Raw genomic sequence first — 14,517 nt, 5'->3', positions numbered from 1 at the left:
CAAAGAAACTTTTAAGGGCGTTTATGTCCATCACCTAAGGTATTCATAATGCAGTTCATTAAGGCATGAACTTCTCTTTCACATATATTATAGAATTAGTGAAAAATTAATTTTTGAGAAGGGTGGTGGCAGGATCCCAGTCAGGAGGCTGAAATATTGGAGCAATAGTAATCCTGATGAAAATAGCTGAGGGTCTTATACCCCAGAGAGTGGCATTGACTTAATTTGAGAAATGAAATTGACAGAACTGAGTGTCAAGAGTGAATAGAGGATGCTAAACAAAAGAACTTGAGTATAATTTCCAGGGTTCTGACTTGAGCTGCTAATGAATAATGGTACCATTCAGTGAGACATAATACTGGCGTAGAGGAAGAGTAAAGGGAAAATGAGACATGTGCATAAAAATTAGTGAATGGCATCTAATTAATGATAGCTGATTTATAAAAGAAGTGAATTGCAAAAAAGTTCTGTCTTAACTTAAGTGTTGCCACCACAAAGTCTGCAAACACAGTTTTACTCAAATTTGAAAGGAGGACTACTTCTCCTCAAGACAAGATGGAAGTTCCTCTAGCTCCTCTTGATAACTAGAAACACCTGGTGGCCCATTTTCCTCAGAGAAGGCAAATGGGAGAAGCTGGCAATTTCGGTCATATTTCCTTTCCCCAATTGGCAGCTATACAGAGATTTTTTTGTGACTGATAGATGGGCCAAAGGCCAGAGTCATTACTTGCTTTTTTATAAAAACAAGGGTCATTTCCCCAGCAATTGTACTACTGGGTATTTATCCTAAAGATACAAACGTAGTGATCCGAAGGGGCACGTGCACCCCAATGTTTATAGCAGCAATGTCCACAATAGCCAAACTATGGAAAGAACCTAGATGTCCATCTACAGACGAATGGATAAAGAAGATGTGGTATATATACACAATGGAATACTATGCAGCCATCAAAAGAAATGAAATCTTGCCATTTGCGACGACGTGGATGGAACTAGAGGGTATCATGCTTAGCGAAATAAGTCAATCGGAGAAAGACAACTATCATATGATCTCCCTGATATGAGGGAGAGGAGATGCAACATGGGGGGTTGAGGGGGTAGGAGAAGAATAAATGAAACAAGATGGGATTGGGAGGGAGACAAACCATAAGTGACTCTTAATCTCACAAAACAAACTGAGGGTTGATGGGGGGAGGCGGATTGGGAGAGGGGGGGTGGGGTTATGGATATTGGGGAGGGTATGTGCTATGGTGAGTGCTGTGAAGTGTGTAAACCTGGCGATTCACAGACCTGTACCCCTGGGGATAAAAATATATGTTAAAAAAAAAATTAAATTAAATTTAAAAAAAAAAAGGGTCATTTCAAAAGCAAATTTTTTTTTTAAGATTTTTATTTATTTATTTGTTAGAGAGAGAGAGAGCATGAACACAGGCAGCAGAGTGGTAGGCAGAGGCAGAGGGAGAAGCAGGCCCCCCGCTGAGCAAGGAGCCCGATGTGGGACTCGATCCCAGGACGCTGGGATCATGACCTGAGCCGAAGGCAGCCGCTTAACCAGCTGAGCCACCCAGGCGTCCCTCAAAAGCAAATTTTTTCATCATTAGCCAGACAGTGATCACTTTCTTAGGAAAACTAATGGTGGGAGCATATGAGCAGGCTGTGGGAGGTTTTTTTTGTTCTTAAATTAATTTAGGGTTTGTTGTTTTAGATAATGGTATATTGGAAGGTATGTGCATTATACTGCTTCTGTCTAATAGAAAAATAAGAATGATAGAGGGAGTATTTGGGGTAACACTTTTGCCATCCTGTATCTCTCTCCAGCTCACTCTTTCATTTCTGCTACACCAACAAAGATAGCAGTACTTAACTGCAAACTGTTTGAAAAAGAACATAGATTTCTTTTTATTTGTTGTAATTCCTTTACTATCGAACATGTGATAGCAAATAACATAGCCAACCAAGCATTTTTCCTTAACAAATGCAGCCTTGAATTATTTCATTGATTTCCTTTTTCAAGATTGTATCCTCATTTTATAATGCCTTCTTTCTCTCTGGAAAGATTTTTTTTTTTAAGCATTAAAATTTGTTTGTAAGGTCTCTGTGCAGTTTATGTCTCTTTTAAGTTGCCTTTTTAAAATTGTTTTGATCTCTGATACTAGAAGTGTTCTCTGATGTCTGATAATTCTTGTTGTCTCCTCATATGTAAGAGTGAGGAACTAAAGAGCTAATATGAAGCAGGTGATTAAGCCTTGTTGAGAGCAAGCTTCACTATACAGTCATCTGGTCAAATCAGTTGCTTGGGGATCCCACCCTATGTCACTATTTCTATATCTTTCCTCTTAAAGTGTATATAATATAGTCTCCAACAAGGAGTCTTTCTAAAAGTCCTCTCTGGAGGAATGAGGGCCTGGCTGCCAGCATTCTGGGGACCCAGTACAGAAAATGGGTTCGTAGCAGCAGTATGTGTGTTTACCTCTTGCTTCAAACTGTTTTTGCAATTCCCTGATTCACAAAACCTTCAGTTTTGGGTAGAGAGCCGCTACCATTTTTACAAAAAGAAGGGGAAAGAGTCTGGAGGAGAGGGACCTCTTTATTAAACAGACTTTGTTTTTTTAATGTAATGTTAGTCACCATACAGTACCTCATTAGTTTTTGATGAAGTGTTCCATGATTCGTTGTTTGTGTATCCAGTGCTCCGTGCAATCCGTGCCCTCCTTAATACCCATCACCAGGCCAACCCATACCCCCACCCCCTCCCTTTTAAAACCCTCAGTTTGTTTCCCCCGGAGTCCATAGTCTCATGGTTCTGTCTCCCACACCCGATTCCCCCCACCTTCATTTTTCCCTTTCTTCTCCTGATGTCCTCCATGCTATTCCTTATGTTCCACAAATACGTGCAGCCGTATGATAATTGACTTTCTCTGCTTGACTTAACTTCTCCTAGCATAATCTCCTCCAGTCCTACCCAGGTTGTTGCAGAGGTTGTGTATTCATCCTTTCTGATGGCTGAGTAATAATTCCATTGTATATATGGATCACATCTTCTTTATCTATTTGTCTGTTGAAGGGCATCTCCGCTCTTTCCACTATTTGCTATTGTGGACATTGCTGCTATGAACCTTGGGTTGCATGTGGCCATTCTTTTTTTTTTTTTTTTTTTTTTTTTAAAGATTTTATTTATTTATTTGACAGAGAGAAATCACAAGTAAGCAGAGAGGCAGGCAGAGAGAGAGGAGGAAGCAGGCTCCCCGCTGAGCAGAAAGCCCGATGTGGGGCTCGAACCCAGGACCTGGGATCATGACCTGAGCCGAAGGCAGCGGCTTAACCCACTGAGCCACCCAGGCGCCCCGCATGTGGCCATTCTTTTCAGTACATCTGTATCTTTGGGGTAAATACCCAGTAGTGCAATTGCTGAGTCATTTATTTTTAATTGTTGAGGAACCTCCACACTGTTTTCCAAAGTAGCTGCAACAACTTGGGTTTCCACCAACAGTGTAAGAGGGTTCCTCTTCTCCACAACCTCTCCAGCATTGGTTGTTTCTCACCTTGTCAATTTTGGCCATTCTTACTGGTGTAAGGTGGTATCTCAATGTGGTTTTGATTTGAATTTCCCTGATGGCTAATGATGATGAACATTCTTTCGTGTGTCTGTTAGCCATTTGTATGTCTTTTTGAAGAAGTGTGTGTTCATGTCTTCTGCCAGTTTTTTGACTTACTTGTTTTTTAGGTGTTGAGTTCGAGAAGTTCTTTATAGATCTTGGATTTCAGCCCTTTGTCGTAGTGTCATTTGCAAATATCTTCTCCCATTCTGTGGGTTGTCTCTTTGTTTTGTTGACTGTTTCCGTTGCTGTGCAGAAGCTTTTTATCTTGATGAAGTCCTAAAAGTTCATATTTACTTTTGTTTCCCTTGCCTTTGGAGACATGTCTTGAAAGAAGTTGCTATGGCCAATATAAAAGAGATTACTGCCAATGTTCTGCTAGGATTTTGATGGATTCCTGTCTCACATTGAGGTCTTTAATCCATTTTGAGTGTATCTTTGTGTATGATATAAGAGAATGGTAGAGTTTCATCCTTCTGTGTACAGCTGTCCAGTTTTCCCAGCACCATTTATTGAAGAGACTGTTTTTTTCCATTGGATATTTTTTCCTGCTTTGTTGAAGATTAGTTGACTGTAGAGTGGAGAGTTCATATCTGAGCACTCTGTTCTGTTCCACTGATATGTGTTTGTTTGTGTGCCCATACCATGCGACCTTGGTAATCACAGCTTTGTAATACAGCTTAACATCAGGCAATGTGATGCCCCCAGCTTTGTTTTTCTCTTTAAACATTTCCTTGGCAATTTGGGGTCTTTTTTGGTTCCATATAAATTTAAGGATTGTTAAACAGACTTTGAACTAATTCTGTAAACTCCTCTATCACCTGCCTTCATCCCCATATCAATTCCTAGCCTTCTGGGATATCCCATGGTATAAATTGGATTTTTTCTTCAGTTTACCTTGTATCCCCTTAAAATTGGCTTTTTCCCACAATTTCATTCTGTTATCCCACTCATTTATCTGCCTTCCAGCTCCAAAATTTTATGTTGTATTACATTCTCCCTATTTTTGTGAGTTGATAACCCCAAAACAAAAGCAAAAAAAGATTTTGCTGTCATTTTAGTAGATTAAGGGGGAAGAAAAAAATAAGAGTGCAGAGGTATGAAGTTAGCACATACCTGAATAGTCCTTAGTTTCCTCCTCTCCTTCCAACCTAACATTTGTGCTAAACATTGTTTGGGGTGCCTTCGGCTGAGGTCATGATCCCAGGGTCCAGGGATTGAGCCCCACATCAGGTTCCCTGCTCAGCAAGGAGTCTCTTTCTCCCTCTGCCTCTCCCCTCCACCCAACTTGTGCTTTATCTCTTGCTCTCAAATAAATAAAAATAAATAAATAAATCTTTAAAAAAAAAAAAAACATTGTAGAAAGGTGCAGTAGGTTGCCAGTAACCATTGAATGATTCCCTCAAAACAGAAGTGCATGAAGTTAGGCAATCTTAAGATAAGGAGTATGTAAAGTAACTTTTAAATCTTACTTGAAATCCAAGAAGCATCCGTTTCTTCTGAGTTGATTCAAGGACCATTCTGATATTTGAATGATCTGTCAGAATATCACAAGAAAGTATGTTTTATGTTCCTTTTCATAGCTAATTCATTGACTTTATCCCCCTTTCTTTTACAGCATTGACAAAATCTCTAAGATAACCTCTCCGGTATTAATAATTCATGGGACTGAAGATGAAGTCATTGACTTTTCACATGGCCTCGCACTGTTTGAGCGTTGCCAAAGACCTGTGGAGCCTCTGTGGGTTGAAGGGGCAGGTCACAATGATGTGGAACTTTATGGACAGTACCTTGAAAGGTTGAAACAGTTTGTGTCACAGGAACTGGTAAATTTGTAAAATATTCTGTAAATTTGCATACTGGGTTTTCTTTTCTTGCTGAACTGCACTCTTTGGTAAATAACATAAAACCTGAAGGTTTTGTTTGCAAATCATGTCAGTTGCCTTCATAAATGTACAGGTAATGATTTGTTAACAGACTTAATGAAGGTTTTTATTACCAGAACTAGAAACTGGAAATAACAGTATCATGCAGTCAGGCTGTGTAATTTATATTTTTTTCTGTGAATTTTTTTTAAACATCAAAATGAGTACTGTATAAAATTTTAATTCTATAAAATCAAATGCTGTAAAAGTATTGCCAAATGCTTTTGCATATCAAATTTATAGATATTTTTAAAACATCTCAACGTACTAAATCTTATCCAGGTATACAAATGTAATATTCTTCAATAAAAAGCTGTATATCTAAAACAGTTCAAGTACTCATAATAGAATAAACTGTATGAAAACGTGCAAATTCACTAGAGATGACCTAAACCCTGTTGTACAGGGATTGAGGTTTAAACAATTATTTTATTGTAAAATACATTGAACTTTCTGTATTCCCTGGTTATCATACATTTTCTCCTTTAAAAAAATGATGTAAGTCTTAATTTTTATGCCATCTGTTAATTTACCAACTAGTTACCTTGTAAATGAGAAGTCATGATAGCACTGAATGAATCTTAACTAGTTCTGATTTATAGGTTTGGTACTATGAGGCAACTACTTAAAATTCTTGTTTTTATTATTTAAAAAGGCATTTAGAGCTTCAAGAATGATTTTGTACGCAATGTTGTTTTAAATTTTGACTAATCTCATAGAATTGCAGTACTCTTCATTATAAGAAAACCTGAAGAGTCCATTTGATGTTCTTCAAGACCACAAACAGGCTGGCTATTTGGTTGTTTTTCACCTTGGCTATTTTTAATAGGATCTGTTGTTTTAGATTACTATCTGAGAATTTCATGGATTCACTCCTGGAATACAGGAGATAAGAAAACATTTAATTCATAACTTTTATATTAACCAATGTAGTAGAAAATAAAAGTGACACACAAAAACTAAGTTGCCTTTCCTTGAATGAATCCTGCCTGAATAAAACAATGAAAGAAAAATAAAAATAAAATTAACGGTATGTAGTCTAATTTGTAAATGAATGAATATTGAAATAATACACACTGTGGATATATTTTAAGGCCTTATGTAGTTTTAATTGTTCTGCTTGTTCTGTGGTTATGTCTAAGACTATAGTATATGATTCTCTTCAAAGTATATCAAGTATTGTGAATGCTTTGGTTCAGATGTGTCAAATTAACAGTAAAACAACAAATATACCACCCAGCTGTGCTTGTTTGCCTTCTTCCATGCTTCCCATCCCTTACCATAAAGACTGAAAACTTTTACCATTCATCTTTATAGAACATAGTTGTGTAGTTTTCTCATCACTTCTTCTTTTGGAGAGGTTTCTTCTCAAGATTGTTGTGGAGCTACTGTACAGTTCCTTTTTTTTATACAACCTGCACCCCAGAGTTTACCTATGTGTTTTCTTTGATTACTTGTTAAATTTAAAATATTGATCATATTAATTCAGTATTGATTCATTCAACAAATATTTATTGAATGTCTAAATCATGTAATACTCTATGCCAGCTAAAGGTAGACATGGACCATGTTCTCGTAGACTTCACAGTATAACCGAGGACACGGATACCTTATTAGTGTTTAGATAAGGGCTGAGGAAGATTTGTAGCTTATTATAACAGGTTAATTGTACTTTATGGAGGGGAACATGTGGAGAAGGCCAAGGAAGAGTTTCACAAAGTGATACTGGATACAAAATTTTTTTTTTTTAAGATTTTATTTACTTATATGACAGACAAGTAGGCAGAGAGGCAGGCAGAGACAGAGGAGGAAGCAGGCTCCCTGCTGAGCAGAGAGCCTGATGCGGGGCTCGATCCCAGGACCCTGGGATCATGACCTGAGCTGAAGGCAGAGGCTTTAACCCACTGAGCCACCCAGGCGCCCCTGGATACAAATTTTGAAGGATGACTCAACCCCGTGGCCAAGGGAAATCATTGCTAGCTGAAGGGAACAGTATGTGCAAGCCTAGAGGAAGGACAGTGCATTTGAAGTGTAAAAAGCCTGACCAGAAGTCAAGGGGAACAGATGGCATAAAGATGAGGCTCACAAATTGGTTACGGGCACAATCATATGTGGTGTCATGGACCCTAATTATTATCCTACATACAATAGAAAGCCATTGATATGAATATGGAATATCAAGAGTTTACAGATAAAGGAAAAAAACCTGGGTATTTTTAGTTTGCTAGAAATAATGTGAGCCAGTTGTAATTGGCTGCAATTTTAGGATGCAGAAATATTAACCATGGGGCAATAATCTCATACAAAAGGCTAATCAAACCACATCTGTAAATATTAATTTCATTTCAAGATGCAATGAAAGGATATTCACAAATGAGAATAAATCCTGGAATGTTTTACCAAGTCGGAAAGAGTCCCACAAACCATAATCCAAAGACCAACTGGAGAATTATGTAATGATAGCTGTATTCCGATATTTGAGAAACATGTACAGTTTATTCTTTTTGACTCAGTACAACTAGGTGAAAGTTCCAAAATGGCACATTAGAGCTCAGTGTGAAGAAGCAAATGATTATATGTCCATAACAGACGGGGATTGCTTCCTCAGTGTCAAAGAGGATCTTATCACTAGGGAGAAGCAGAATGATATCTGCCCCAGTGCTTCAGAAGAAACTCCAGATTTAAATGTGAAGTTGAACTAGATGGACTGTGGATGTCACCTTTAAGATTTGATACTCCATTTAGATTTCTCCTACCTTTTCAGAGCATTGCCCGCGCCATGGCATCCAGAAGATAGTATCATGTAGAAGAATTGGCAAGGAGATCTGGGTTCTCTTCTCACCGGACACCAATTAGATCTGTGGCCTTGCCAAGTCACGTCTCTGGACCAGTTTCCTCACTAGAAATGAAGAAATGGAACTGATTGATTGATAATTATCTCTTATGTTTCTAATGTAATGAAAATCTCAACCCCACTCATCTGTAAAGACTCATACCGATTTTTAACCTGGGCTAGAATAGCCTCAAGTTAATTTATTTTGATAGTTCTCTTTTTTGTGCATACCAGCATGGTGGAATTTGGATGGTAACACTAATCCTGGGGAAATGGTTGGCAGTGTACATAACTCCTGCCATATCTTCAAGTACAAAAGACAGTATAAGAACTTCAATTAATTGGTTTGTAATCTATACACTTTTCCAGACTTCTGACTGCAATTTACCACTTCTGTGTCCTACCTAAGAATGTATTACAGTAGGTTTTCTTGGTGATTTCTATAAATATTAGGTATTACTCAGTTTAAGAAAGCTTGAAACGTGAAAATAAATTTTTTTAAATTGCAAACCCATCAATTTCCTATAAATGGAAGGTTCTTGGTGCATTTAGACATTCCATATGACAAAACTAACTTTCTGAGAACAGGTATTATGGAAAGCCAGACAAACTCCAAAAAAAGAACTTTAGATATGAAATAGCTTAATTCCTTCATTTTACAGATGAGGAAACAAACCCAAAAAAGAGTAACATTGTCAAGATCTGCAATATAATTGTCATTAGTTGTACTTACTATTTTCATAAAATTTACCTGGACTAATACCAATGATCCTTTTGAATTATAACAAAAACTTACTTGCTCTCCAATATTAATAATATTTTATTTTTAAAATGGCTTAGATTTCTTATCAGTTAATTATTGTATACTAGGTAAGTTGTGCCTTTCACATTTATCAAATTAATGATTTATATATTTAAAGTATTTTAACACTAATCCATTTTCAGTAGGCTCAGTAACAGCTGTTTGTGTTAAAACAGTGAAGATTGTAGTCACATGAATAAACAGGTGTTTACTTAAATAACACTGAGAATAAGCAATTACATTGAAAAAAGTATCAAAGTGGTTATACTAAATGGTGATGGGCGGGCTTTTAATTTGTGTCCTAATTTTATTTTTTAAAAGATTTTACTTATTTGAAAGAGAGACCCCAAGATGGGGAGGCCAGAGGGACTCCCCTCAGGATCATGACCTGAACCAGGATAGTCACTTAACTGACTGAGCCACCCAGGCCCCCCTGTTGTCTTAATTTTAAACAGGCATTATGATTAAATACTATGGTAACATGTTATATTCTAATGATGATGTACATGCCAAGTGTGCAGTAACCGAAAAAGGAACTACACAGGATACCTGGTGTTGTGTTTTGAGTTATGCAGGATGCAGAGAGAAGACATTAGTCTACTACATGTCTAAGAGATTATGCATCTGACTGACTAGTTGAATGAGTAATACCAAGGAAGGAAGCAAATAGCTCAAGCTTGGAAATGACCCACTAGACATTAGTTTTAAAAAAAAAAACACAACCGGAAGCAAAGCATAGAGTCTTTATAAATGTCACTGAGCTAAAAGCTATTAAAGTTGTTCTTTCATTAGAAACCCAATGGATGAAATTATTTTGCTCTTTATCTGTAGGACATGTACTAAATTGGCATAATACCATTTTAACAGGGAAGAATGTTTTTAGGAGTATGCTTCTAATGAAATCCTTATTAGAGAACTATATTAAAATCATGGGGAAAATGGTATTTTTATTTTTATTTTTTTGAAATACTTATTTCACAGAGAAAGAGTGAGCACAAGCAGAGGGAATGGTAGAGGGAGAAGCGATCTCCCACCTGAGCAGAGAACCCAATGTGGGACTCGATCCCAGAACCCTGGGATCAACCAACTGAGGTGAAGGCAGAAGCTCAACCAACTGAGCCACACCCAGGTGCCCCGGAAAAATGCTATTTTTAAGTGATTTGTGATATTTTGTATCTGCTGTAAAATGCACATTTCAGCTATTGTCAGATTACTTCAAGGTTGAGTTTTGGGGTTTTTTTTTTCCTCTCCCCTCCCCAAAGTTACTGCTTAAGATAGTGTATTGAATTGAGGTAAGAAGGGTAGTAGGGTAGGTCTATGGATATAGGAGTGTCTGAATTTTAAAATGTTAAATGTACTGCCCTGTTCCAAATTATTCAAAGTATGGTGGATTCATGGACTTAAAATCAAGACTTCTAGTTAGCATTTTATCATATAAATACTACTCAGATGAAACTTTTATTTAACCAGTTTCAAATTCTGTAGATATATTCAAGTTTAAAGCTGGCATAATCCAGAGGTCATCTAGAGCTTCATGAGAGAGATTTTGCTGTTTTTTTCCCCCCAGCTCTTCTAAGTCTGGAAGTTTGTGATCCAGGCCATCTAAGTCCACCATAAGAAATTAGATTGGGCAAGGATTAGAGACCCAAGAAAGTGGCTTATAGATCTCTGAATACATGTGATGCTATTGAAAATGATAATTAAATTTTCTGAAGTATCTAATACAATCCCAATTGAAAAATGAAAATAGAAACTGTTATACCTCTGTAAAATTAAATGCTCATTGGATAAAAGAATTATTATATTGAGGTATTAGGATTATAGGTGAATTTTTTTTTTCCTTTCTTAGACATCCTCTACATTGCTATGTTGTTTTTGTAATTAGAAAAGAGGGGGAAAAAAAAAATTTGTTCTTATTTCCACTGTCCAAAATTGGCTGTTTTTTTAAAGTCTGGTCTTCTGAAACCAGGATCCCAGGATAAACCACAGAGAAGTAACTCCAAATAAGTTCTTAGCCTGGCTGTCAAAGTGACAAAAGCCAAAAAAGTATTCCTTGTACTTGGATGATGAGTTTTTTGTGGGTTTTTTGGGGAGGTTGGAGAGGGTGGTTGATAGGGAATATAACACTGTATAATAGTATCTAACATTATCTCAGTGAGCACCAAGTCTAATAAGTATTTTCTAGGCAATCCCCACATACTAGGTCTGTTAATGTTCCACACCTAACAATGCATTGTTAACAATTACTACTTTACCATCTGTGGTTGTTTCCTCATGTTGTTACAGCTTTGCTCACATTCACCTCTGGTGCTGTTGTTGGCAATTACACATATATTACACTTCTATGTACATGACAGGCCCAATAGTAGGTTACAGTTGGCCTTTAACACAAGTATGAACTATAGAAGTCTATATGTAGATCTGTATGCAAATATTTGCAATGAATACAGTACAATAACATTATTTTACTTATGATTTTATTTATTAGTTTTTTTATTTTTACTTAATTTATTTGAGAGAGAGAGAGCACACAAGCAAGGGGAGCAGCAGAGGGAGAAGGGAGCCTGGTGCAGGGTCCCATCCCAGGACCCTGGGCTTATGACCTGAGCTGAAGTCAGATGCTTAACCAACTGAGCAACACACAGGTGCCCCTTACTTACGAATTTCCTAATAACTTATTCATTTCTAGCTAACTTCACTGTAAATATATAGTATGTAATACCTATAAAATATATGTTAATCAATTTGTTTGATAAGGTTTTGGTTAATAGCAGGCTGTTAAGTTTTGGGGGAGTCAAAAGTTATAAGGGGATATTTGACTGTGTAGGGGGGCAGTACCCCAGCCCCATGTTGTAGATGGGTGAACTGTATATACATAATTTATTAAATTACTTTTTAATTCATTTAAGGAAAGAAGTGGGGAAATTATGCATTTATGTAATGGTGTTCTCTGGTCCTGTGGATTTGTATTACTGTCTGACATCACTTGCTTTCACTCTGAAGAACTTCCTAGAATATCTCTTGTAAGATGACTTGGCCTGACAACAAATTCTTTCAGTTTCTGTTTACCTGGGAAAGTCTTTATTTCACTTTCATTTTTTAAAGAATACGTTTGCTGGATATCACAGTCTTGGCTGATAGTTTTTGTGTGTTTGTTTGTTTGTTTGTTTTTTACCAATTTGAATATTTCCCCACTGCTTTCTGGCTCCCATTGTTCCTGCTGAGAAGTCAGCCGTGGATCTTACTGGGCTTCCTTGTAAGTGATACTTTGTTTTTCTCCAGCTTTTCCCAAGATATTTTCCTTATCTTTGATTTTCAGACTTTTTACTCTATTTGTGGGTCTCTTCATTGGGCTTCCTGGGTGGGTTATTGTTTTTCAATAAAGTTGGGATGTTTTTTGCCATTTTTCAAGTATTATCTTTCTCTCCCAGTCTTCTCAGTTCAAGAGCTGCAAGGATTATAAATTTGGTCATCTGCTCTTAATTAGTGGGCCCCAGGCTGCTTTGCTTTTCAGGTTCCAGTGTTTGCTTTGTAGTTTCCTCTGTTGGCCTTTCATACTGTTTACTGCCACTGCTTGCTTCTGTGAGCTTATATCCTCTACTCTAACTTGATATTTCTCTGTTTCTACTCCATTATCTAGGAAACCAGATATAACTGAACTACTTAAAGTATGTCTAAATTAAGAGCAACATGGCTCTGCTTTTGAAACCTTGAAAGAACATGCCCTGAGCTACAGTCTCACAGCCAAGACCAAGGCTACCCTGCCCTGAGGTAAGCATGAGACCCTGCCTGCCCAGGGGATTGGGCTCCATCTAGAAGATCTGGATTTCTAGGGCAGGCTGCTAGGAGCTTGTCTCTCTGGCAAATGTTACTGCTCTTCTATGATTCTTGTTACGAATTTTCAAGAATCTGAGCAACATACCATTTTCTAATGTTGCCGAAGTTGAAAGTGGCTTCTAAATGATTAAGCACCAATCTGAGAAACTTGAGAGATCATGTGAAATGATAGTATGCACAACCTTGAGCTTAGCACTAATAACCATCATTGACCAAGGTGATGAGTTTGAAAGTGCTCCTCTTTAAAAGACATGCAGACCAAAAGGTACACAAGTACAAACCTCAAGGAATCTGGAATAGACTTTAGAGTGACCTTGAAAATGAAGGAACAGGTAATCCTTGTCAGAAAAAAGCAGAATAGGTGGAAATAATGCAGTGTGCCTTAAGACTAACAGATTCTGGGGCACCTGGGTGGCTCAGTGGGTTAATCCTCCGCCTTTGGCTTAGGTTATGGTCTTGGGGTCCTGGGATCGAGCCCTGCATCTGTCTCTTTGCTCAGCGGGGAGCCTGCTTCCCCCTCTCTCTGCCTGCCTCTCTACCTACTTGTGATCTCTCTTTCTCCGTCAAATGAATAAATAAAATCTTTTAAAAAAAGACTAACAGATTCTTCCAAACAAATATCCATAATCAGGAGAAAGGTAGGGCAGATGCAAATACAGCCCAAACATCCTATTGATTAAGGAGTATTTTACAATTCATAAGATACCTGGATCACAATAAAAAAATGAAAAAAAAAAATTTAAAGACTAGGTTAATAATTAATATGAGTAAATAGTGTGGAAATGTTTTTTTAAATGCTAGTAACAGCGGGGCACCTGGGTGGCTCAGTGGGTTAAAGCCTCTGCCTTCAGCTCAGGTCATGATCCCAGGGTCCTGGGATCGAGCCCTACATCGGGTTCTATGCTCAGCAGGGAGCCTGCTTCCTCCTCTCTCTCAGCCTTCCTCTCTGGCTACTTGTGATCTCTGTCAAATAAAGAAATAAAATATTAAAAATTTTAAAATTAAATAAATAAATAAATGCTAGAAACAGGCCATAAAGGTGGGAGTATGACCAGGAGTTAGTCTTGACTTTCTAGCACTCATTAAGCCTTTATTTATATCACATTTGGTCTTTGCATTTCTGTGCTTAAGAGCTGAAGAGAAATAAGCAAAAAACAATGATTAAAATAATATAAAAGGGAGCTTGGTAAGAAAGCCTAACAATAGCTAGTGGCAGCAGCAGCCTTTCAGGGCCTTCCCATTGTTTCCCAGAAAATACCTACTTGAAGCTCCATTTGAAGAAGATGGAATGAGACACGAGATGTTGAACTATGTGCTCTTTTAATTCTACCAGTTCTAGATAGTTCTCTAAACAGTGTCATACATAATACTGTAAAAAAAAGAAGACCCCCAGAGACAGGCTTTTCACATTATAGATCTGCCCTCCAGGACACTATCTGCTACTTTATCTGTTAGGTTGAGAAACTGAAGGGCAGAGAATGTGTCCTTCCCTCTTTATGTATCTTTATCCTTACCTTTCCTTGG

General features: G+C 37.5%; 1 protein-coding gene and 1 long non-coding RNA gene across 3 annotated transcripts in view; both read left to right on the top strand.

Annotated features, from left to right (window-relative positions):
- The window catches only part of ABHD17B (abhydrolase domain containing 17B, depalmitoylase), a 56,884-nt gene extending 48,020 nt beyond the window's left edge, over positions 1-8,864 (top strand). The window contains exons 4-5 of the mRNA XM_047699767.1: positions 5,215-5,422; positions 8,286-8,864. Coding sequence (XP_047555723.1) covers positions 5,215-5,422; positions 8,286-8,318 — 241 coding nt within the window. The 3' untranslated portion in view covers positions 8,319-8,864. The remainder of the gene's footprint in view (positions 1-5,214; positions 5,423-8,285) is intronic.
- Positions 8,865-10,197: 1,333 nt separating this feature from the next.
- LOC125083366 (uncharacterized) overlaps positions 10,198-14,517 on the top strand; it is a 32,211-nt gene continuing 27,891 nt past the window's right edge. For both annotated transcript variants that reach the window (XR_007122253.1, XR_007122252.1), the window contains exon 1: positions 10,198-12,927. This is a non-coding gene — a long non-coding RNA (uncharacterized LOC125083366). The remainder of the gene's footprint in view (positions 12,928-14,517) is intronic.

The sequence above is a fragment of the Lutra lutra genome, chromosome 13 (assembly GCF_902655055.1).
Source record: "Lutra lutra chromosome 13, mLutLut1.2, whole genome shotgun sequence".
Lineage (NCBI taxonomy): Eukaryota > Metazoa > Chordata > Mammalia > Carnivora > Mustelidae > Lutra > Lutra lutra.
Note: the sequence above shows the minus strand (reverse complement) of the source record. Positions and strands in the feature narration are given on the sequence as shown.